General features: G+C 37.4%; 1 protein-coding gene across 11 annotated transcripts in view; it reads left to right on the top strand.

The window, feature by feature from the left end:
* DNAH12 (dynein axonemal heavy chain 12) overlaps positions 1-24,875 on the top strand; it is a 208,735-nt gene that overhangs the window by 127,642 nt on the left and 56,218 nt on the right. For 10 of the 11 annotated variants that reach the window (XM_042929731.1, XM_042929732.1, XM_042929729.1 and 7 more), the window contains 10 exons: positions 2,670-2,803; positions 4,571-4,733; positions 5,472-5,552; positions 6,148-6,324; positions 7,573-7,704; positions 9,749-9,838; positions 10,431-10,571; positions 12,440-12,681; positions 13,741-13,891; positions 14,438-14,583. In XM_042929731.1, coding sequence (XP_042785665.1) covers positions 2,670-2,803; positions 4,571-4,733; positions 5,472-5,552; positions 6,148-6,324; positions 7,573-7,704; positions 9,749-9,838; positions 10,431-10,571; positions 12,440-12,681; positions 13,741-13,891; positions 14,438-14,583 — 1,457 coding nt within the window. The remainder of the gene's footprint in view (positions 1-2,669; positions 2,804-4,570; positions 4,734-5,471; positions 5,553-6,147; positions 6,325-7,572; positions 7,705-9,748; positions 9,839-10,430; positions 10,572-12,439; positions 12,682-13,740; positions 13,892-14,437; positions 14,584-24,875) is intronic. The other variant, XM_042929730.1, reaches the window with a different exon arrangement.

Genomic DNA, 24,875 nt, shown 5'->3' with positions numbered 1-24,875 from the left:
TGAGGATGTAATGTCCATAGCTGCAACAGTCCTCTTGCCACCAAGATGGGGCAAGCCCAAGCATAAAACAAAGTGCATGGACAATGGTAAAGCAAAAGGCTGGAAAGAACTGGATCCTTGATATGACTGAGCTTCTAAATTAAGCAGCTCTGGAAGTACTCTACTTCTAGACTTCTTATTATATACAATGATACATTCCCTTTGAAGACACAGTAAGACTGGTTTCTGTCACTGTGGCCATAAATATTCTAACTAGTACAGATACTTATTAAACTTTCATGATTAGCAGGATAATTAAAAAAAAAAGCACCCAGAACACAAAGATAAACCTTTGTAATGTTTTCAGTGATGTATGACTCCTATGACATTCACTTACTCTGGCATTTTACAAAAATTCACTGATCTCTATAATCTTTAGAAGCCTCTTTGAAAAATTTGTTAGTATAACATGAATACAATCTGTTAGTAAACTTGCATATACTGGCAGTGTGTGTTTAAAACTTTTTTTACTAATGGTGTACTAGGTCAAAAAAGTTTGAATTTCACTAGAATGGAGGGCCAGACACTGAGAAAAATTGACCTTAAAATGAATATTGTCTGACACAAAGGAAAATAATTACAAGCATCTTGTTGAATCTAAATGAAATTTGGAAAATACTCTAATGAGCAAGTAAAAATTAATTGCTCATTTAGCATAAATTATTTCATTGAATAATATTTGGAATCATTGACAGGTGCTGTCTTAGGTACTGAAGATAATGGCAGGGAGAAAAAGTCCTTTCATGGATTTTACATTTTAGTGGTCAGGGGAAACAGACAATGAACAAATGGACAAAAAAATTTATGTTGTGTACTTTTAAGTGCTAAGAAGAAAACTCAGGACCAGGAAGAGAGAAATGAGGAAAGGAGTGGTGTTTTACAATGAGTGCTCTGGGAAGACCTTCCTAATAAGTTGGCCTTTCTGCAGAGATATGACGGAGAACCACATCAAGGTCTAGGTGAGGAGGGTTCTAGTCAGAGGGAATAGCAAAACCCAAGGCCCAGACGCAGGAACACAGGTGGCATGTTCCAGGAAAAGCAGAGGAATCCTTTCACTGAGACCGGGAAGTCTGGAGAAGAAGCAAATTTGGGGGGAAGAAAATCAAAAGTTCAGCTCTGGAAGTCATAACAGGAATTATGATGGACTGCTAATAACAGAAACCCAAACTAAACGTATGAAGTTTTTCTCTCTCATAGAAAAAAATCTGAAGGTAAGAAGACTGGGCTTTTATGGCTTGACAAAGTCATCAGAATCTAAGGTTCTTTCTTCTTTACTATCCTTAACATGTGGTTTCTACCCTCAAATTCATCTTAGGGTCTAAGGTAGCTGCTGGAGCTCCAACTTCCACATCTGTGTCCCAGGAAAGAAATAGAATAATAGAAGGTTAGGGCAAAACCGACACACTTTACACCTGTCAGAAAGGCTAAAATTAACAACACAGGAAACAACAGACGTTAGTGAGGATGGGGATAAAGGGGAACTCTCTTACACTGTTGGTGGGAATGCAAACAAGTGCAGCCACTCTGGAAAACAGTATGGAGGTTCCTCAAAAAGTTAGAAATAGAACTACCCTATAATCCAGTAATTGTACTTACTAGGTATTTTCCCAAAGGATACAAAAATACTGATTTGAAGGGGTGCATGCACCCCAATGTTTATAGCAGCATTATCTACAATAGTCAAAGCATGGAAGCAGCCCAAGTGTCCACTGACTGATGATTGGATAAAGAAGCTGTGGTACATATACACAATGGAATATTACTCAGCCATCAAAAAGGATGACATCTGCCATTTGCAATGACACGGATGGAGCTGGAGAGTATTATGCTAAGTGAAATAAGAGAAAAACAAATACCATAAAATTTCATTCATATGAAATTTAAGAAACAAATGAGCACAGGGGAAAAAAAGAGACAAACCAAGAAACAGACTCTTAATTATAGGGAACAAACATGGTTATTAGAGGGGAGGTGGGGGGGGAATGGGTGAAATAGGCAATGGGGATTAAGGGGTGCACTTGTGATGAGCACTGGGTGTTGTATGGAAGTGTTAAATCACTACATTGTACGCCTGAAGCTAATGTTACACTGTACGTTAACTAATTGGAATTTAAATAAAAACCTTTTTAAAAAGGGATACATACCAGCTATAACCCTTTAAAGAGCCTTTCCTGAGGTTCCCACCCAACAACTGCTTATATGCCTTAATCTGCTCTGAATTGCAGGGGAATCTAGGCAATGTGGTCTTTTAGCTGGGCCTATTGCCATCTAGAACAAAATTGGAGTCCTTAGGAAAAAGAGCTGATAGGTATTAGGTGGGCAACTAGCAGCCTCTGCCATTGTCATGCTAACTTTGGGATGTCTACTAGATGTCCAAATGGAAGAGTTAGGAAAGCAGTGTAATGTATTCTTGTTATGTAAAATACCATTGACGCTTCCTTTATATTTGCTCTTTAATTATAAACTCTTTCATAGATTTAGTTGTGACCTCAGTCCACCTAATTCTATTTTTCCAATTAAGGTTTTAATTTTCTTAACCCCAAATTCTTTTAATCCAGGAAGACATTTACATAGTTGGAGTGGGACTACCCATCTTAAATGTCTTAAGTTTTTCTTTTTCTTGTTTTTAGCCATGGCCTGAAGATGCCCTTGAACTTGTAGCTATGAAATTCTTAGAAACGTTGGAGCTTACTGAGGTTGAAAGACGAGAGATAGTTCCAATCTGCAAACACTTTCACACTACCATTATGGATCTTTCAGAAAGGTTAATATTAATAAATTTTAAAATGACAATAATGCCTTATATCTTAACATGTCTCTCTCTGTGAAAAGCTCAAAATTTCAATAGGATTTCTATGTCTTCTAAACATTTCTGATCATTTAATTAAGATCTCAGTTTGCAATAGAATAGAAAACTACTTAATCTAGGTTTAAGGAAAAGGGGAGAATTTATTATAAAGATACAAGGGTATCTCACAAAGCTTAAGAAAAGGAATACAGCTGGATCACAGATATACTGGAAACAAGAGTTAGAAAGTCATCCTAAACCCAGAAATACCTTTTCTTTGTTTCTCATCCTATTTTCCCTCCCTTTTCTGATTCTTTCTCTTTGTAGACTGTATTTTCCTTCTTTTTCTTTTTTTTTTTTTGCATTTATTTGACTTTTTTCCAGTTTTATTGACATTATTGACATAACATTATATAAATTTAACAGGTACAGCCTAATGATTTGATATATGTATATAATGTGAAATTATTACTATAATAAGTTTAGTTAACATTCTTCTCAATTTTTTCTTGTGATGAGAACTTTTAAAATCTACTCTCTTAGCAAGTTTCAAACACATAATACAGTATTGTTAACCATAGTTACCATAGGGCACAGGACATCCCCGTTGTAATTGGAAGTTTGTATCTTTTGACCACATTCATCCATTTCGCCCACCCCCTACCCTCTGCCTCTGGAACCACTAGTTTATTCTCCATGTCTATGAGTTCTAGTTCTCCTCCTCCTCCTCCTCTTCCTCTTCCTTCTTCTTCTTTAGGTTCCACATATAAATATATAAATGAGATCATATGTATTTGGCAGACTGAGTTTTCTACATCTCCTTGCATGTGGAGGAAATTGTCTGCCTCTTGATTCTCAAGTTTACTTCTTGCAATTCCACCAACAGGCAGGCAGATTGGCTGTTTCCAGCTCCCTGTTCTAAATTTATCCCAAAATGTGATAAGCCTCATTTGTGTCCAGTGCCCAACCCTAGTCTAATCAGCTGTGGTTAAAGTGGCAGGTTTCAGAGAACAAACATTGCTGATGGAGCACTGGATGGAAGTTTTCAGAAAAGGGAAGAGGGGTGGTGGGCTGTGGATAACTCAGAAGTATCTATTTCATCTCTGTTCATCTCTGACACCCTCATTTCAAAAGTATGTAAAGCCAAGCGCTCATAGTATATTGCCTATCCAGAATCATACAGCCTCGTGGCATGGTTGGATTGGACGGATGCACCAAGCAGTGGGCTCTACTCTGTGTACTTGCCATGAAACAATGTTGCTTCCATTGTTTCCATGTGTTATGTGTAGTAGTTTTACGCTTCTGGCCATACTCCACTCAGCCAAAGTGACAACACTTTGTGCAAGGAATGGGGACTCGTCCTTGCTATCCTATCTGCAACACCTCTCCCTATGACACTTCCCTACCTTACACAGTATCTTGATTCCCTTACAGTGCTAGTTCCTCCTAGCTTATGACACATATAAAAAGGCCTGTATCTTTCTTGTTCTTGCTCACCTTTGATACCCATCTTTGGTGATTTGTGCTTTTTAAATACATCATTGCTATTTGATATTTTGCAGATAAGAAATCAGGGCATGCTTATGTGGAGAATTCTTAGAATGTTATAAAGTTTAAGAACTCAGCAGCTTCTGAATGAAAACCTTTATTCTTATAGGTTTGTTGTTGATGCTTTGTTGAATGCACTTCTTACTCTGTGCAGCTCATTACTTTGGAGTAAGATATGTTATCTGTCTCTCTTAGGTTCTTGCAGCAGTTAGGACGGCATAACTATGTTACTGCTACTTCTTACCTCGAACTTATTGCCTCATTTCGACAGCTTTTGACTAAGAGGCGACAAGCTGTCATGGAAGCAAAACAGCGATATGTGAATGGGCTTGACAAATTAGCTTTTGCCGAGTCTCAGGTAAATTTGATGAGCTGCTCACAACGGTAATATATAATTATAATTTTTCATTGGGAAATATAAGAAATGATAAATAACAAAGAGTTACAATTTATCAAGAATACATTATGTGCCAGGCATTGTGTTATGTGCCTCACACACATTCCTTCAGTTATTCCTCATAACCACTCAGTGAGGTAGACACTAATGATCCTCATTTTACAAACGAGTTAAAGTCAGTTTTAGAGAAATTCACTAAGTTTCCCAGACTCAAATACAGACTTAAATAGTCCTGTTTTATTCTTAATTTTTTGGCATTTGGAGAGAATACAGGGAGTCTGAGTTTCCTTTTTTTATTGTAATATAAAGTTTTATTAAATATACGATTTTTTAAAATAAGTCAAGTGCTAGTAATACTTACTAGCATTAGTTCACTGCAAGCAATACAGGTTTGGGTGATTCATATGCACTGTATACCATGCATCATATAATAGGGACACTCCACCCTGCCACCTTTTTTCTATCTGCATTTCTTCCATGACAACCGCATTCTCTCACAGCTCTGTCATATACATGAGGAAGATAAAGTCTCTTGTGAAGAAAACTGGCATGGCTTTGTTTATCATATAAATAAGTGAGGGAAAAAGTTAAGGTTCACTGGCCCTAATGCTGTATGATACGCTTTATGTTTCAATTTTTTGTGGTTAGCTTCCGTAGCTCTTGTAGCTATGAAAACTTAATGACAAATTGTCTGTTTAGGTTGGAGAAATGAAAATGGAGCTTGTTCAATTACAGCCCAAATTGGAAGAAGCTAAAATTGAAAATGCACATATGATGCAGGTAGAGTATCCTGAGTTTTTAATTTTTTATTTATTTTTAATGTTTATTTTTTGAGAGAGAGAGAGAGACAGAGCACGAGCAGGGGAGGAGCAGAGAGGGAGGGAGACTCAGAATCTGAAGCAGGCTCCAGACTCTGAGCTGTCAGCACAGAGCCCAATGCAGGACTCGAACCCACGAACCGTGAGATCATGACCTGAGCTGAAGTCAGACACTTAACCGACGAAGCCACCCAGGTGTCCCTATTGTGAGTTTTTAAAAATTGATGTCAGATGACAATTGAAATGTGTAAAATTAGCCTTGAAAATATGCCTTAATTTTTTGACACTACACCACTAGATCTTAGGGGCCTTACCCTTTTCTACTGCCTGGCTATCTTCTGGAGTCCCACATGAGTTCTGTTGATTTTGAAAGGAAGCGGGAAGCCCATTATCCCATTAGGTCCCATGTATTCGCATTTCTCCTCATTCTATCCTGGGACCTCCTGCCCTTCAACATGATATGTTGAATTCCCTAATCTCCAAACATTCTTTTGCCTTTAGGAAGGAGAAAGCAATAGGATGTTGGAGGAATTGTCTTTGTTTTTTTCTTTCTTTAGATTATTGAGATAGAGTCTGCACAAGTGGAAGCAAAAAGAAAGTTTGTGAAATTAGATGAAGAGATAGCCAGTGGCAAGGCTGAGGAAGCCCAAGCTCTGAAAAACGAGTGTGAGAGTGACCTGGCTGAGGCAATTCCAGCCTTGGAAGCAGCCCTGTCTGCCCTGGATACACTCAAGGCAAGTATTTGAATTCACTACCTTGCGTTTCATCGACAAACTAGGTCACAGGTCCCTGTTTCATTAGGTGTGGCTCTGTTCCGGTGGGTGGCACTTCACTCTAGATGACCACGAGCATTAATTTAAGTAACTGTTTATCACTGTGTGCCAAGGACTCTTAGCACTCCATCCTCTGAAACTCAGAGGATTCATGATGCCTTCAAACCTCGCCGATTAATATCATTGATATTAGGTTCCCTTTTAACTGAGAGTCTGTAGCCTTGTACTGTTCCTGGTATCAGGCTATATGAGTTAGGTTGCAGTTGCAGGGTAGAGAACTGTCTCTATTTAATACAAGCAGACAGGGATTCCTTAAAGGATTCCTTAGAGAATTCTGTAAATGGATTACACAAGTATTGGAAGAGCTGAAGAAAGAGATCCAAGGCTGAACTGCCAGGAATGACTCCCAAAGACAAACTGAAATGGCCTACCAGAGGAACGATCCTTCTGAGTCAGAAGCCTGCAGAGCCATACTCCAGAGCCTCTACTGTAATCTCTATCAGCAAACGAGGTGCCTCACACCCTGCCCATCGCCCTGTTTATTTAGTCAGAACTCTGGTATCATTCAGGTGATCTATGGCAGAACCCAATGACCACCCACAGCTCCAGTTTATGAGGAACTAAGATATATATAGTTGTTAGCTTTCCAGCAATGCAAAGAATGTCAGAAGGATATTGGAATGGATGATATGTATGTGGATCTATTGTGTCTGTCATAACAATATATGTCTTTTTAGAAAACAAGTTTAAATTAGGGTCTACCTCTACTTCAGTTTTTTGGTAAAACTAATATATAAGCAAATATAGAATTAAGTCTTTATCTAACTTAGTGTTCTTAACCTGGGCTCAGTGTATGGGCTTGTTATATGATTGTATGCAAATTTTTTGTATACGTGCAAAAATATTTCTGGAGGCTTCATAGGTGTCAATATTCTCATGAGGATCTATGAACTCCCAAACATTTGAGAACCATTGGTCTTAATCTGTGTTGAATTTAAATTCTCTTTTATTAATTATTTTATAATTATGCAAAGCCAAAACCAGTTATAATTTCAAATGAAAATGCTATGTTCTAACATAATTGTTGGAAATTACGGTAAATCAATTAATTTCCAACATAATTGATGTTATTCTCCAACATTATTTTTTTAAATTCTCGTTACTTAAAAATAAAGTACTCTGAGGGTACTCTGTTCTCTTTCAATTTAGCCAGCTGACATTACAATTGTGAAATCAATGAAGAACCCTCCGTCTGGTGTTAAATTAGTTATGGCTGCTATCTGTGTCATGAAAGATATAAAACCAGAAAAAATTTCAGATCCTTCAGGAACTGGAGGCAAGGTAATAACTAGACACAAATCTAAATCATATTCATGATTATACATAACACCTTGCAGTAACTATTGTCAAATTAAATGTCAACAGTATCCAGTTCAGGAAAGAAACCTCGTTTTCCAGATTGGACAGATTCAGAAGAAAGTATGGAAAACACTATCTGCATGTATTCCAGGGTAAAGCGAAGGCAGTACAGCCTCAGAAAAATGTGCTTCCAATTGCTTCTGTTTCTTTTTCTGTCTGTGCAGCGTTACCTGCTATCACAGGGTGGGATTAAATAAACACTGAGATTTGTGAAATGTTTCCAGCTAAGATTCTCAGGAACTTTCTCTATAACCACATAGGTGTTATTTCAGAGCATTCAAACAATTCTGCTGAGTTAAGCAATATAGTGAAGTTGTTCAAAGCATGTGTTCTACAACCAGAATGTCTGTATTCAAAAATCCTGTCCTGCCAGCCATGTGACCTTGGGCAAGATACTTAATTAACCTTTGTGTAATTATTATAGTACATAATTATTATAGTACCTGCTGGAGGATTATTATAGTACCTGCTGCACAAAGTTAATGTGAGGATTCGATTACACATATGGATAGATACATACAGATTATAATACAGGTAGATACATATAGATTATACATATAGATAATATAAAGTTCTTATGTATAAAGCCTTATAAACAATAAGTTTGCAATAGATGTTAGCTGGGTTTTTTTAATGTTTTTATTTTGGAGAGAGTATGAGTGGGGGAGTGGCAGAGAGAGAGGAAGACACAGAATCTGAAGCAGGCTCCAGGCTCTGAGCGGTCAGCACAGAGCCCGACATGGGGCTTGAACTCACGGACTGTGAGATCTTGACCTGAGCCGAAGTCAGACACTTAACCGACTGAGCCACCCAGGCACCCCATATGTTAGCTGTTGTTATTATGATTATTAGTCAAGGTTATAGCCCTTAAAAAGGAAGGCATAACATCCATCCTAAACTAAATCTATGGACTTATTTTCTTTTCAGGCTTATTTATAGTACCTAGGTTTCAATTCCTGAATTGGGGAATTGGGATGTGTGTGTACATGCATAATAGAAAATAAATAGCTTCTTACTTTACCAAGTTATTCTCATTTATATACACACTTACAACCCTACCTATCAGGATTCTGGAATTAGGAAAAAGGATGGTGAGCTACTTACTTAACATCTTTGCCAGCACAAGCACTATGTGCTTTATCCTAGAACTGGCGGAGTGATGTGTAATCTTTTCCTTCTTACTCTTCTTTATCTCACTTGGGGAGCCTAGGTGGGTGAGGCAGTCATCTATAAGAAAAATGTTTGCTACCTGTCTTAGTCCATTTGGGCTGCTCTTACAAATTACCATACACTGGGGTGGCTTATATTTACTTCTCGTAGTTCTGGAGGCTGGGAATTCTGAGACCAAGGCTCCAGTAGATTCAGTGTCTGATGGAAGGCCCACTTTCTGCTTTATAGATGGTTTGCTTTTCACATGGCAGAAGTAGGAGGGAGCTTTCTGAGGAATCTTTTATAAGGACACTAACCCCATTCGTGACCTAATCACCTCCCCACAATCCCACCTCCAAATACCATCACGCTGGGGATTATGTTTCAACATACGAATTTTGATGGGGGAGGACACAATTGTCAGTCAATAGCACTACTTTTCTGGTTTGAAAGAATCAAGAGTAAAGGAAAACAAAACTGGAAATAAAAAAAATACATTTTCTTATATGAAATTCTGATGGTGTTTATGCTAGTTGCTTTTACATTTCCTAAAGAGAAATAATTGCATCATTTGCCCTTTAAATGTTCACTTTTTTATAATAAATTCAATGTATAAATACATGTTCATATTTTAAATGTTTGATATGTTCAATATGTTCTTGGAGAGAGGAGTCTCTTTATTTCCAAAGAGATGTAAGTTGATATTTTGAAAGCGTATGGTTTCTCTGGATAATACAGCTTAAACTTCAAGAAGAAAAATTTATATTGAGCATCTTTAATTGTACATTTAATACGTTTCCATAAATTTTATTTATAGATATTAGATTACTGGGGACCTAGCAAAAAGCTTCTGGGAGATATGAATTTCTTAAGAGAGTTGAGAGAATATGACAAGGACAACATTCCAGTGAGTTTCATTGATTTTTTTGTATAACTTTGCCAAGATGTATAAGATCTTTAACATTATGCAATGTTATATAAAACATAAGAGGATGGTCCATATTTAAGATTAAAAGAATGAAGGAATTATTGACTTTCTTATGAATTCTCATAATGCATAAAACTGCTGCTTCAGACCATTGAAAGTCATTTAATAAGTTACTATTTTAGTGTATTATTAACATGAAACAAGTCTCTGTCTTCTTAGAATAGTTTAATAAATCTGAAACACAAGTGTATGTGAGATAAAAAAGTATAGTGCACTTTTCCATCCAAACTTGTATTTATTTATGTCTAATTATTCTTTTCTCCTTTTTCCATATATCTTTCCAATCTCCAAAAGTCTTAACTTTTTTTAGAGGAAACATCTTGCCTCGATGTCTATAATCTTGCATATTTTGCTCACAAATATGACTTGTGTTTCTGCTACAATACTTGACCTTGGTTTTTAAAGACAACATAACTTTCTTACACAATTTTTTGCTGTGCATGATTATTTTTTCATCTTATGATTGTATGATACATGTTGAAATTTTAAGATCTAAATGCTTGCTGTATAGGTGACTGTTATGCAGAAGATACGTGGCGAGTACCTAACAAACCCTGAATTTGACCCTTCTAAGATTGCGAAAGCTTCTTCTGCTGCTGAGGGTCTGTGTAAGTGGATCATGGCTATGGAAGTGTATGACAGAGTTGCAAAGGTATTTTGAGGATCAGTACATTCATTTTGTCTTGAAATATTCCCAGAAATTAAAATCTATGCCTATATTGACAAGTTAAGAAGTTTCTAGAAATGATACCAGCAAGAATTTGTCTTGCTACAGCACAAACACCAGATGTTAAGTATCTAGTAGATTAAGAGAATACTTGTGTGTGACATAACCTTGCCAGGGCTAGTGTGAGTGGTAGCACTGTGGGAACAGGGGTGAATTGGCCAGACTGACCTATAGCTATAGAGACTTAGGGCATAAAAGAATTAGAGTTTCAGGAGCAAAGAAAACAAAACATCAAGGGCAAAGTGGCAGATTAAAAAGCTGATTCAAGGGGTCAAAAGTAGGAAGATGCAGTAAAGTTAAGAGGTAGAGCATGGAAAGTTGCCCTGAAGCAATGGCATGCATTGATAGGGAAACTTTTATGGAGAATGGTTAAAAGCACTTTGTAACTTTGGCTAGCAAAGGGCCAGGGAAACACTGGCCTTGCCCTCTGTAGCTTGCAGAATTCTACTGAGGGAAGCAGGAAATACAAATAAAATGTCAGGGAAAAATACATGGTAGCAAGTGTTTAGAATAACCTCAGAGTATAGAATAAATGATCAAGCTGTCACAATTTAGAAACATACACATGTGCCTGTGGAGAGGTAGGGATTTTGATTGTTAGTTTCAGGGGAGTAGACTTGTCAAAGGAAAAGAAATTAGTTTTATCTGGGATATTCTTCATTGAGCATCATGGGGAGAGGTCCCCATTGCAAATTTTGAACTCTCAACCTAACTCATCTCCACCCATCTCCCAAGGCATGTGGAATAAGGCAGAGAAGCCAAGGCATTTACACTACACTGCCATTTCAGTTCTGATGCAGCTGTCCCATGTTGTTAGGGAAGGGTTGGAGGGAGATATTCAGGAAGGTCTCCTCTGGAGTCAAAAGTAGAAAGTGGAGCTGCCTGCTTTCTCTCTATTTATTTAACACATTCCGGGATTTCAGCCCAAAGGAGAGAAAACAGGACATTTGGTGTCTGATCCCTGCCTCCTCCCTCCCTCTTTGCCATCAGCTTTGTTCATGGCAATGAACCAGAAGATACAGAACTTCCTTCTTTCAAACTGGCATATAGTCTTTTTGGTCATCTTCTAAATTCTTTTTCCCCATGGTTTAAAATACACTCCACGATCAAGTTGGCCAAACCCCATTCTTGATATACTAATGAGCATAATAGGATAAGAACCTTAGAAAATCCCCTTTCTCTCAATAAAGTGTGGCTTTTCAAAACTTGTTGAGGAAAAGTTTGTTTTGGTAGTGAAACTGAACATCAAGGCTTGCTTTCTCTTTGTACCTGTTATCATAGTCTTAATCCCTCCAAGGCAAATGTATGCCTCAGCCAACTGGGAAAAAGACTACAGACTTGAAAATGCCCCCCCCCCCCACACACACAGAGGCATATTTATATATTTTAAATATTTATAATCTCCGTTACATGTGTTTTCCTGTGTTTTTGGCAACAGTTGAATGGCAACTTCTCATTCTTTTGAGACATTTTGCTACGTATTGTACTGGTTTCGCTACATATTCTAACATATTGTTGGTCCAGAATAATTCATCTATTTTATAGATGATCATTTGCTAGTCCAGAATGATTTATATGTTTTATATGACATATAAATATATTTTACTTTATTTGGGTAAAAAATACATAAGATTTAAGGCAAAATGCTTATTTTGCATAATTTATTATTATAAGTAACAAATGTATTTCTAATAATAATTAATCAACTTTTAACCCATAGTATCTGTAAAGGGTTATTTAGGTGTCTGTTTTACATAGCACACATCGTGCCTACATGCATTGTTCCCAAACAGGTAGTAGCTCCTAAGAAAGCCCGCTTAGCAGAAGCTCAGAAGTCCCTAGCTGAGACCATGGAGCTTTTGAATCAGAAGAGAGCAGAACTGGCAGAAGTAGAACATCATGTGGAAAATTTACAAAGAACATTTATGGAGAAAACTGAGGAAAAGGCTCGTTTAGAAGATCAGGTGGAACTCTGCGCTAAGAAACTAGAAAGAGCCTCAAAACTAATTGGAGGACTGGGTGGAGAAAAATCAAGGTCAGATTTCTGCGCACTTGAACAGTATTTTAGAAAGTCAGGCATGTATATGTTACTTTCTTTGGGTATTTATTATGATTACTGATTTGTAAATGGCTGGTTTAGAATGTGGGGCATTCTACAAGGCACTTGGCCAGGCTTCTCCAAACAATATATTAATGTCAAGGATGGTGTTTGCAACTTCTTTCTAAATGCTTTTTTTTAAATCAGCAAAATAAGGTTTGCTAGATTAAAAATGATCACTTTTAATCTAAGTGGTGAGTATATGGGTCATCATTATATAATTTTTTTCCGATCTTATGTGTGTTCAAACTTTATTATAATATGTTTGTAGTAGACATATGGCTCACTTTCTTGAAATTTATTTCAAAGAAGATATAACTGGATTGATCTAACTAAACCAGTTAGCTTTATTCTAATCTATTTATTCGTACTGACCAGCCAACTATCTCACTTATTAATTCTATATGTTGAATGAATTGCGTGATAGGTAATAGGCCTTTGACAGTATTTTGTAGTGCAGATTAGGTGGTTTTGAAATGCACTTTTTTACTGTAAAGCTTCATTAAACGGAAAAAAAAAAAAACAACCTTAACAATAGTATGCCACTTAAACAATAGTATACCTAAACAATAGTATACAACTTAAATGTATTTTTTGGTAATGAATTACAAATGTTTTTGTGTTTTACAGACTAACAATAAATACTGAAACAAATAACAGGGCTTCTAGACCAAATCATCCCGGAGAAAATTATTAGACAAAATGCTGGCCTGTTTTTATTTTTGTTCTTGTTTATTCTGAAGGGTCAAGTTCTGCAAGAAATGCCTAGTAATCTAATAATGAAAGGTGGATTGTCATTCATATTGCGTAGATATGGATTATAGCATTGTCAGAACTAGAAGGAACCTAGCCTCCTCATTTTGTAGAGATAAGCAAAAGTCCAACATTTCATGACTTTTTGTTATAGAGTTTGGACTAGAAGCCCCTTACCCTTTCAAATGCTGTCTTCCATCATTCTCTATAGTGAGGCTGTTTTGCCTTTGGTTGATCTCACAGATGGTCTCAAGCTGCAGATGACCTTCAGGTGATATATGAAAATTTGACTGGTGACGTCTTAGTATCAGCAGGAGTAATAGCCTATCTTGGTGCTTTCACTTCTGGCTTTCGACAAACATGTACAGAAGATTGGAGTATGTTGTGCAAGGTAGTGGTTTCATATTTCATGAGTTTCTTTTTGAACATGCAAAGTATGTGTTGGGGTATCGTGGAGAAAAAGATGGTAATAAAAATGAAGAAGGGAAGAATTGCTGGAAGTATGGGGTCTTGTTCTTTGCTTCTTGTTTGATCAGTAAAATGCTTTCATTGTCCAACTTGCAGCTTTTTCTATTTTTTAGAGTCATTAAATAATACCTAATGACAAATCAATAATTTTTTTTAAACTGAGTTGAATCCTCAGCATCTTTTTTTTTTTTTAAGTTTATTTATTTTTGAGACAGAGAGAGACAGAGCATGAACGGGGGAGGGGCAGAGAGAGAGAGGGAGACACAGAATCGGAAACAGGCTCCAGGCTCTGAGCCATCAGCCCAGAGCTCGACGCGGGGCTCGAACTCACGGACCGCAAGATCGTGACCTGAGCTGAAGTCGGACGCTTAACCGACTGAGCCACCCAGGCGCCCCGACAAATCAATAATTTTAAAAATATTTCAACCAGCAAGAATAAAGGAAACATTAGATATTTGTTTATTTCTTGCAGAAGAAAAGAATTCCATGTTCAGAGGAGTTCTCATTGAGTAAGACTCTGGGTGATCCAGTAAAAATTAGAGCCTGGAACATAGCTGGACTGCCAACAGATACTTTCTCAATAGATAATGGAGTGATTGTTAATAACTCCAGGCGTTGGTAAGGAGCATAAAGTATTTTTCAATGATTTTATTTGAAAGTAATTAAACATGGAGAAAAGTTGACAGGATTTTAAAGTAAGTACCTACATAACTGCCACCTCCTAGATTCTACAATTGACAGTTTATTATTCTTGCTGCTTTATCACATGTTTATCTATCACTCCATCCATCCTCCAACTCATCCTGTTTCTACCTTTCAACATAAGTTGCAGATACGGTTATACTCCCCCCCTACCCCGAATGCTTCAGCATGCATATCATTAACTTAAGTTGTTTTTGTTTGTTTTTCTTTCTTTTTTTTAATGTTTATTTATTTTGAGAAAGAGAGAAACAGAGAGAGTGGGGGAGGAACAGAGAGAGAGGGAGAGAGAGAATTCCAAGCAGGCTCCATGTGGAGTTCAGTGCAGAACCCAATGCAGGGTTCGCTCCCACAATTGTGAGATCATGACCTGAGCCGAAATCAAGAGTAAGACACTTAACCGACTGAGCCACCCAGGTCCCCCATTTTTTTTTTTTGAGGTAAAATTTATGTACAATGGAATACACAAGACTTAAGTATACCATTCAATGAGTTCCAACAAAAATGTACACTTGGTACAGATACAGCACATGACTAACATCCAGGAAGTTCTCTTATGTCCCTTCCCAGTAAATCTCCACTCTCACTCCACAGTAGGAAATTATTCTGATTATCTTCCACCACAGGCTAGTTTTGCCTGTTCTAGAACTTCATATAAACAGAACATACTGTAGGTACTCTTGTGTAAGGCTTCTTCCACAAAGCATAACATTCCTATTTTTTTTGTTACTGAGTAATATTCCATCATATGACTATATCACCATGCATTCTCCTGTTGATGGACACCTTGGCTCTTTGGAGTTTTGGCTATTAAATGTATTTATTTTTACTGGGCATTTCTACCTGTTTTTAAGATACTATAACTTGATAATTTGTGCCACTTCGTGGATATCTTTTTTCAATTGCTATCATTGATAGTGTAATAACTATATCAACTTTTCAAATGGTTTTATTATCCTTTTATTTATCTCACTTTGAAAAACTTGAACAAGAATTCATATCTGAGAATTCATTTCCTATAAATGATTATTTATTCATGTTATCATCTCACTTTTAGTCTTTTCATGGGACTATATCTCAAACATACTGTGATAAATACTGTTAAGCTCTTATATTCATGAGGTACTGCTGTAAGTGTCCTGTATTCTCACAAATTCCTATGAATTGACATTATTATTATTCAATCTTACAGATGAGAAATTGAGGCCCAGAGTGATTTAATAATTTGAAATTTAGTAAGATAACTGAACTAGTAAATGGTGGAGCCAGAATTTTAACCCAGACAATTTAACTTCCAAATCCTTGTTCTTGATTACTATGTTAAGTGAAATGTGGGATAGGATATCACATTTACTGCCTTTAAAACTGTAAGGGAAATTTCAGTCATCTTGTGGAATATGAGGTATACGTATAAGGAAATCTTACATTGTGAAAGTCTGAGTTACTGTTTGTTATATTCTTTGGAAACCCTACTAGATACTTCAAGACATCTAAGTCTGCTTTACGTTGACAGTATTGTTTTAACAAAATAAGGATGTGAGTGATCATTTTTTTGGTGTTTATCCACTCAAAGTTTACTTGGGCATGAACATCCTTAGGTTGAAACTTCTAGACAAATTAGTAAATGTATTATAAGCTGAGAAAGTATAGTTATTAAAAACATGTATTCTCTGACAGAGCAGGGAAAATTCTACTTAACAGAATATTAGACCCCAAGTCTTTATAGTTCTGTTTTAGAACTCTTTTCAATGCATGAGTGGTTATTCAGATTTTTTAAATTGTAATTCAGAAAATGCTGTTGGTATATCTATGTCTTAATTGAAATTCAAGGAAACTAGAGATTTCGGGGTTGTATGTAAATTGAGGAAAACAATCTGTCATTTTCTGGCAGAAAGTTGACTTTTCTAATAAAGTAATTTTGTAATGGAGTTACCCTTTTTACCTGTTATTTGCAGAATAGCTGGTCATGGATTGGGTACTTTTAAAGGATTAATCTCCTTCCTCATAGCTCAGACTTTGCTTCTTGCCACTTGAGCCCAGTATAGTCATCTATGGCTGTCACCCTTGATGTCATCAATATAAGTGGCCACAGAGGCTTTTTTCCTGCATCGAGAGAGAAAGAGAGAGAGAGAGAGAGAGAGAGATAGAGAGAGAGAGAGAGTTCATCTTGGTATTCTTTCTGAAGTTCTCTGAGTTTCTCAGATCTATTTCATTTTCTTTTTGAGTTTCAGTCTAGGTAACTTCTATAAAACTGTCTGGTTCTGCTGAGTCACTACATACAGCCCATGAAAGGAAATATTTAGATTTGACATCATATTTGTTTATTTCTAGTGTTTCCATTTAACTCTTTCTTATAATTTCATCTCTCTGATGAAGATCTTCTCTTTAGGCTTGTTATCCACCTTTTCCAGTAACTCTTTTACATTTTAATCACAGTTATTGTTAAATTTCTTGTCTAATATTTCCAACATTTATGTCCTCTGTGAGTCTGTTTCTGTTAATTTCTTTGTCTCCTGAGAATGTTTAGACATTTTTTTACCTGCTTATTTAAGTATCTCATAATATTTGCTTGAATGCCAGATATCATGGGTCTAACAATGGGGACTGAGCTAAACAGTATTAACTACTGGAGATGAGCATTCCTCTTTTTCTACCATGACATTAGTACAGAGATTTGAGTCAGCCTAATCATGAGATGCGCTGGGTTTGGGTTTTGTTGCTCAGATAAAGTTCAGAAGACCAAAAACTTTAAATTAATCTAGCCATGGGTCGATGCTTAGAATGAGGGTTAGAGTTCTGGAGTGTTTTTAATCTGTGTTAGTTTTGTCTTCAGCTTTCATCTGTTTGTGAATGCCCATGGCACAGAATGTGTGCCTCTACATTTTTGCTTTTTCCCTGGAGGTGGATTGCTGTTCTTTTGTGTACCATGTTGGGTTGTTATGGGGCAAAGTGGGAGTTCTCTGTAATTTTGATTCTTACTCGGTCTTAGAAAATCCTTGTTCATGTGGGCCTTCAAGGGTAGGACTTTTTCACCTTTCTGTCCCTCCTTCCTATGACAGCTGAATTCTGGCATGAAATATAGACCAATGGTTACAGATTCTCAGGGGACTTTTTCCCAGCTGGAGGTAAAACTGGACTAAAAACACTACCTTCCTGTCTCCTTATGCATAGATTTTTTTCTGTGATTTCACTAAGCCTTTTATGGGTTTAAGCTTAATACATGGGTCTCGGTTCTAGCTTCCTGCCATATATGGACTCAAGGACCCCCTTGTTTATTAGAACTGACAGTCTCCCCAAGGCTAGCTGTCATTTCAGCTCCCATACATATTATTCTGGAATTCAGTTTTGCCTGTGTTTCTGTGTTTTTCCCTGTATATGTTTATGTATTATGTATGTATGTCACCTATGTATTTTTCAAATGCCCTATTTTATCTACCAGTACTAGGTAGCAGGAGGATTTTTTTTTTATTATTTAGCCACTCACTCAGTGAGAACTATGGTTTATAATTAATCCTTATTGTGCTTGTTCATGATTTCTAGAGGTTTATCTGTTTATAATATTGTGCAGTGGTCACAGCAGTACAGATTCCAGTGTCGGGATAGGCGAATTCAAATTTTCCCCTGTCACTTTCTGTCTTGAGATTTTGGTAACTTACTTGACCTCTCAATGCCTTAGGTGCCCCTCCTGTAAATGGGGATAATAATAACTCCTACCTCATAGAAATGTTGTGAGAAAGTGCGCAGTACAAATAAGTATTCAATAAATATTAATTTTTAAAACTAATTATCATCTTCAAATTCCTCATTTTAGTGTCTATACCTCAAAATCTGACTTTGCTTACTTTTTAACCACAGTGAAAATACTTTGCTGCTTTATTAACACATCGTTCTGGCTACTTAACAGCAATGCTTTTATTTGCCCCAAATTACTTCCTCTGTCAGAAGCATAGATGGATAATGCTTTTTAATTCAGACTGCCCAAAGATCTCAAATGTAGGCTAGCATACTGTCATACCTACAGTAAGGTATGCTTGAAATACAAATGCTATGGCAAGGTCTTGTCTCTCTGGATACAGCTCAGTTTTCCACTTATGTATGTAATACATAAGAGTGTATTAAGTTGGAATTGGATTCCTGGTGTTTTTTAAAAAACTTTTTAAATGTTTGTTTATTTTTGAGACAGCATGAGCAGGGGAGGGGCAAAGAGAGAGGGAGACACAGAATCCAAAGCAGGCTCCAGGCTCTGAGCTGTCAGCACAGAGCCCAATGCTGGGCTCGAACTCACAGAATATGAGATACTGACCTGAGCCTAAGTCAGACGCTTAGCCAACTGAGCAACGCAGGCACCCCGGATTTCTTTTTTTTTTTTTTAATTTTTTTTTTTTTAACGTTTATTTATTTTGAGACAGAGAGAGACAAAGCATGAACGGGGGAGGGTCAGAGAGAGGGAGACACAGAATCTGAAACAGGCTCCAGGCTCTGAGCTGTCAGCACCGAGCCTGACGCGGGGCTCGAACTCACGGACCGTGAGATCATGACCTGAGCCGAAGTCGGCCGCCCAACCGACTGAGCCACCCAGGCGCCCCACCCCGGATTTCTTTTATAATAAACAACAATCTCTACTGTATTACCAAGAACATTAATTTATGTATTAACAAAAACGTTGATTAGTATTAAGTGTTAATTTATAAAAATTGTTACTTATTGAAAGGGAGTCAACAATACTATATTTTTCCAATGATAAGGATATATAAAAATGAAAACCAATTCCTTCAAACAGGACCTTGAAAAGTACTAAGAGCATCTAGTCCATTTTTAAGCAGTTGTATGCTGGGGTGCCTGGGTGGCTCAGTTGGTTAAGCGTCCAACTTTGGCTCAGGTCATGATCGCACACTCTGTGAGTTCGAGCCCCGTGTCGGCTCTGTGCTGACAGCTCAGAGCTTGGAGCCTGCTTCAGATTCTGTGTTTCCCCCCTCACTTGCCCCTCCCCTCTCTCTGCCTCTCCCCTCTCTCTGCCCCTCCCCTCTCTCTGCCCCTCTCCTCATGCTCTCTCTTGCTCTTAAAAATAAGTAAACATAAAAAAAATTTTTAAGCAGTTGTATGCAAAATAACTTTCTCGTTTCCAGAACACTTTTCCACTATTTGCTGTGATAGCAAAAGTAAATTTTAACTAGTATCTGGACCTTTTTGTATTTTTAATAGGATTTCAGCACAATTTGAGCTGGGAATGAAAACAACCAGTCAGCTAATAATTGGATTGTTCTGTCTTTTTTTTTCTTTTTCAAGTTTTTATTTAAATTCAGTTAGTTAACATACAGTGTAATATTAGTTTCAGGTATAGGATTTGGCGATTCCTTACTTACATACAACACCTAATGCTCATCACAACAAATGCCCTCCTTAATCCTCATCACCTATTTAACCCTCCACTCAGCTCCCCTCCAGTAACCCTCAGTTCGTTTTCTATAGTTAAGAATCTGTTTCTTGGTTTGTCTCTCTTTGTTTTCCCCCATCTGTTTTTTTTCTTAAATTCCACTTATGAGTGAAATCATATAGTATTTGTCTTTCTCTGACTTATTTTGCTTAGCATAATATACTCTAACTCTATCCATGTCATTGCAAATGGCAAGATTTCATTCTTTTTGATGGCTGAGTAGTATTCCACATCTTCTTTATCCATTCATGAGTCAATGGACATTTGAGCTCTTTCTTTCTTTTTATTTTTATTTTTATTTATTTTATTTATTTTTTATTTTTTTAATATATGAAATTTACTGTCAAATTGGTTTCCATACAACACCCAGTGCTCATCCCAAAAGGTGCCCTCCTCAATACCCATCACCCACCCTACCTTCCCTCCCACCCCCCATCAACCCTCAGTTTGTTCTCAGTTTTTAACAGTCTCTTATGCTTTGGCTCTCTCCCACTCTAACCTCTTTTTTTTTTTTTTTCCTTCCCCTCCCCCATGGGTTTCTGTTACGTTTCTCAGGATCCACATAAGAGGGAAACCATATGGTATCTGTCTTTCTCTGTATGGCTTATTTCACTTAGCATCACACTCTCCAGATCCATCCACGTTGCTACAAAAGGCCATATTTCATTTTTTCTCATTGCCACGTAGTATTCCATTGTGTATATAAACCACAATTTCTTTATCCATTCATCAGTTGATGGACATTTAGGCTCTTTCCATAATTTGGCTATTGTTGAGAGTGCCGCTATAAACATTGGGGTACAAGTGCCCCTATGCATCAGTACTCCCGTATCCCTTGGATAAATTCCTAGCAGTGCTATTGCTGGGTCATAGGGTAGGTCTATTTTTATTCTGAGGAACCTCCACACTGCTTTCCAGAGCGGCTGCACCAATTTGCATTCCCACCAACAGTGCAAGAGGGTTCCCGTTTCTCCGCATCCTCTCCAGCATCTATAGTCTCCTGATTTGTTCATTTTGGCCACTCTGACTGGCGTGAGGTGATATCTGAGTGTGGTTTTGATTTGTATTTCCCTGATAAGGAGCAACGTTGAACATCTTTTCATGTGCCTGTTGGCCATCTGGATGTCTTCTTTAGAGAAGTGTCTATTCATGTTTTCTGCCCATTTCTTCACTGGGTTATTTTTTTTTCGGGTGTGGGGTTTGGTGAGCTCTTTATAGATTTTGGATACTAGCCCTTTGTCCGATATGTCATTTGCAAATATCTTTTCCCATTCCGTTGGTTGCCTTTTAGTTTTGTTGGTTGTTTCCTTTGCTGTGCAGAAGCTTTTTATCTTCATAAGGTCCCAGTAATTCACTTTTGCTTTTAATTCCCTTGCCTTTGGGGATGTGCCGAGTAAGAGATTGCTACGGCTGAGGTCAGAGAGGTCTTTTCCTGCTTTCTCCTCTAAGGTTTTGATGGTTTCCTGTCTCACATTCAGGTCCTTTATCCGTTTTGAGTTTATTTTTGTGAATGGTGTAAGAAAGTGGTCTAGTTTCAACCTTCTGCATGTTGCTGTCCAGTTCTCCCAGCACCATTTGTTAAAGAGACTGTCTTTTTTGCATTGAATGTTCTTTCCTGCTTTGTCAAAGATGAGTTGGCCATACGTTTGTGGGTCTAGTTCTGGGGTTTCTATTCTATTCCATTGGTCTATGTGTCTGTTTTTATGCCAATACCATGCTGTCTTGATGATGACAGCTTTGTAGTAGAGGCTAAAGTCTGGGATTGTGATGCCTCCTGCTTTGGTCTTCCTCTTCCAAATTACTTTCGCTATTCGGGGCCTTTTGTGGTTCCATATGAATTTTAGGATTGCTTGTTCTAGTTTCGAGAAGAATGCTGGTGCAATTTTGATTGGGATTGCATTGAATGTGTAGATAGCTTTGGGTAGTATTGACATTTTGACAATATTTATTCTTCCAATCCATGAGCAGGGAATGTCTTTCCATTTCTTTATATCTTCTTCAATTACCTTCATAAGCTTTCTATAGTTTTCAGCATACAGATCTTGTACATCTTTGGTTAGATTTATTCCTAGGTATTTTATGCTTCTTGGTGCAATTGTGAATGGGATCAGTTTCTTTATTTGTCTTTCTGTTGCTTCATTGTTAGTGTATAAGAATGCAACTGATTTCTGTACATTGATTTTGTATCCTGCAATGTTGAACCAGCCCTGCATCCCAGGAATGAATCCCACTTGATCATGGTGAATAATTCTTTTTATATGCCGTTGAATTCGATTTGCTGGTATCTTATTGAGAATTTTTGCATCCATATTCATCAGGGATATTGGCCTGTAGTTCTCTTTTTTTACTGGGTCTCTGTCTGGTTTAGGAATCAAAGTAATACTGGCTTCATAGAATGAGTCTGGAAGTTTTCCTTCCCTTTCTATTTCTTGGAATAGCTTGAGAAGGATAGGTATTATCTCTGCTTTAAACGTCTGGTAGAACTCCCCTGGGAAGCCATCTGGTCCTGGACTCTTATTTGTTGGGAGATTTTTGATAACCGATTCAATTTCTTCGCTGGTTATGGGTCTGTTCAAGCTTTCTATTTCCTCCTGATTGAGTTTTGGAAGAGTGTGGGTGTTTAGGAATTTGTCCATTTCTTCTAGGTTGTCCAATTTGTTGGCATATAATTTTTCATAGTATTCCCTGATAATTGTTTGTATCTCTGAGGGATTGGTTGTAATAATTCCATTTTCATTCATGATTTTATCTATTTGGGTCATCTCCCTTTTCTTTTTGAGAAGCCTGGCTAGAGGTTTGTCAATTTTGTTTATTTTTTCAAAAAACCAGCTCTTGGTTTCGTTGATGTGCTCTACAGTTTTTTTAGATTCTATATTGTTTATTTCTGCTCTGATCTTTATTATTTCTCTTCTTCTGCTGGGTTTAGGCTGCCTTTGCTCTTCTGCTTCTATTTCCTTTAGGTGTGCTGTTAGATTTTGTATTTGGGATTTTTCTTGTTTCTTGAGATAGGCCTGGATTGCAATGTATTTTCCTCTCAGGACTGCCTTTGCTGCGTCCCAAAGCGTTTGGATTGTTGTATTTTCATTTTCGTTTGTTTCCATATATTTTTTAATTTCTTCTCTAATTGCCTGGTTGACCCACTCATTCGTTAGTAGGGTGTTCTTTAACCTCCATGCTTTTGGAGGTTGTCCAGACTTTTTCCTGTGGTTGATTTCAAGCTTCATAGCATTGTGGTCTGAAAGTATGCATGGTATAATTTCAATTCTTGTAAACTTATGGAGGGCTGTTTTGTGACCCAGTATATGATCTATCTTGGAGAATGTTCCATGTGCACTCGAGAAGAAAGTATATTCTGTTGCTTTGGGATGCAGAGTTCTAAATATATCTGTCAAGTCCATCTGATCCAATGTATCATTCAGGGCCCTTGTTTCTTTATTGACCGTGTGTCTAGATGATCTATCCATTTCTGTAAGTGGGGTGTTAAAGTCCCCTGCAATGACCACATTCTTATCAATGAGGTTGCTTATGTTTATGAGTAATTGTTTTATATATTTGGGGGCTCCGGTATTCTGCGCATAGACATTTATAATTGTTAGCTCTTCCTGATGGATAGACCCTGTAATTATTATATAATGCCCTTCTTCATCTCTTGTTACAGCCTTTAATTTAAAGTCTAGTTTGTCTGATATAAGTATGGCTACTCCAGCTTTCTTTTGGCTTCCAGTAGCATGATAAATAGTTCTCCATCCCCTCACTCTCAATCTAAAGGTGTCCTCAGATCTCAAATGAGTCTCTTGTAGACAGCAAATAGTTGGGTCTTGTTTTTTTATCCATTCTGATACCCTGTGTCTTTTGGTTGGCGCATTTAATCCATTTACATTCAGTGTTATTATAGAAAGATACGGGTTTAGAGTCATTGTGATGTCTGTATGTTTTATGCTTGTAGTGATGTCTCTGGTACTTTGTCTCACAGGATCCCCCTTAGGATCTCTTGTAGGGCTGGTTTAGTGGTGACAAATTCCTTCAGTTTTTGTTTGTTTGGGAAGACCTTTATCTCTCCTTCTATTCTAAATGACAGACTTGCTGGATAAAGGATTCTCGGCTGCATATTTTTTCTGTTTAGCACACTGAAGATATCGTGCCAATCCTTTCTGGCCTGCCAAGTTTCAAAAGAGAGATCAGTCACGAGTCTTATAGGTCTCCCTTTATATGTGAGGGCACGTTTATCCTTTGCTGCTTTCAGAATTTTCTCTTCATCCTTGTATTTTGCCAGTTTCACTATGATATGTCGTGCAGAAGATCGATTCAAGTTACGTCTGAAGGGAGTTCTCTGTGCCTCTTGGATTTCAATGCCTTTTTCCTTCCCCAGTTCAGGGAAGTTCTCAGCTATAATTTCTTCAAGTACCCCTTCAGCACCTTTCCCTCTCTCTTCCTCCTCTGGGATACCAATTATGCGTATATTATTTCTTTTTAGTGTATCACTTAGTTCTCTAATTTTCCCCTCATACTCCTGGATTTTTTTATCTCTCTTTCTCTCAGCTTGCTCTTTTTCCATAACTTTATCTTCTAGTTCACTTATTCTCTCCTCTGCCTCTTCAATCCGAGCCGTCGTCGTTTCCATTTTGTTTTGCATTTCGTTTAAGGCGCTTTTCAGCTCCTCGTGACTGTTCCTTAGTCCCTTGATCTCTGTGGCAAGAGATTCTCTGCTGTCCTCTATACTGTTTTCAAGCCCAGCGATTAATTTTATGACTATTATTCTAAATTCACTTTTTGTTAT

Source organism: Panthera leo, chromosome A2 (genome assembly GCF_018350215.1).
Source record: "Panthera leo isolate Ple1 chromosome A2, P.leo_Ple1_pat1.1, whole genome shotgun sequence".
Taxonomy (NCBI): Eukaryota; Metazoa; Chordata; class Mammalia; order Carnivora; family Felidae; genus Panthera; species Panthera leo.
Note: the sequence above shows the minus strand (reverse complement) of the source record. Positions and strands in the feature narration are given on the sequence as shown.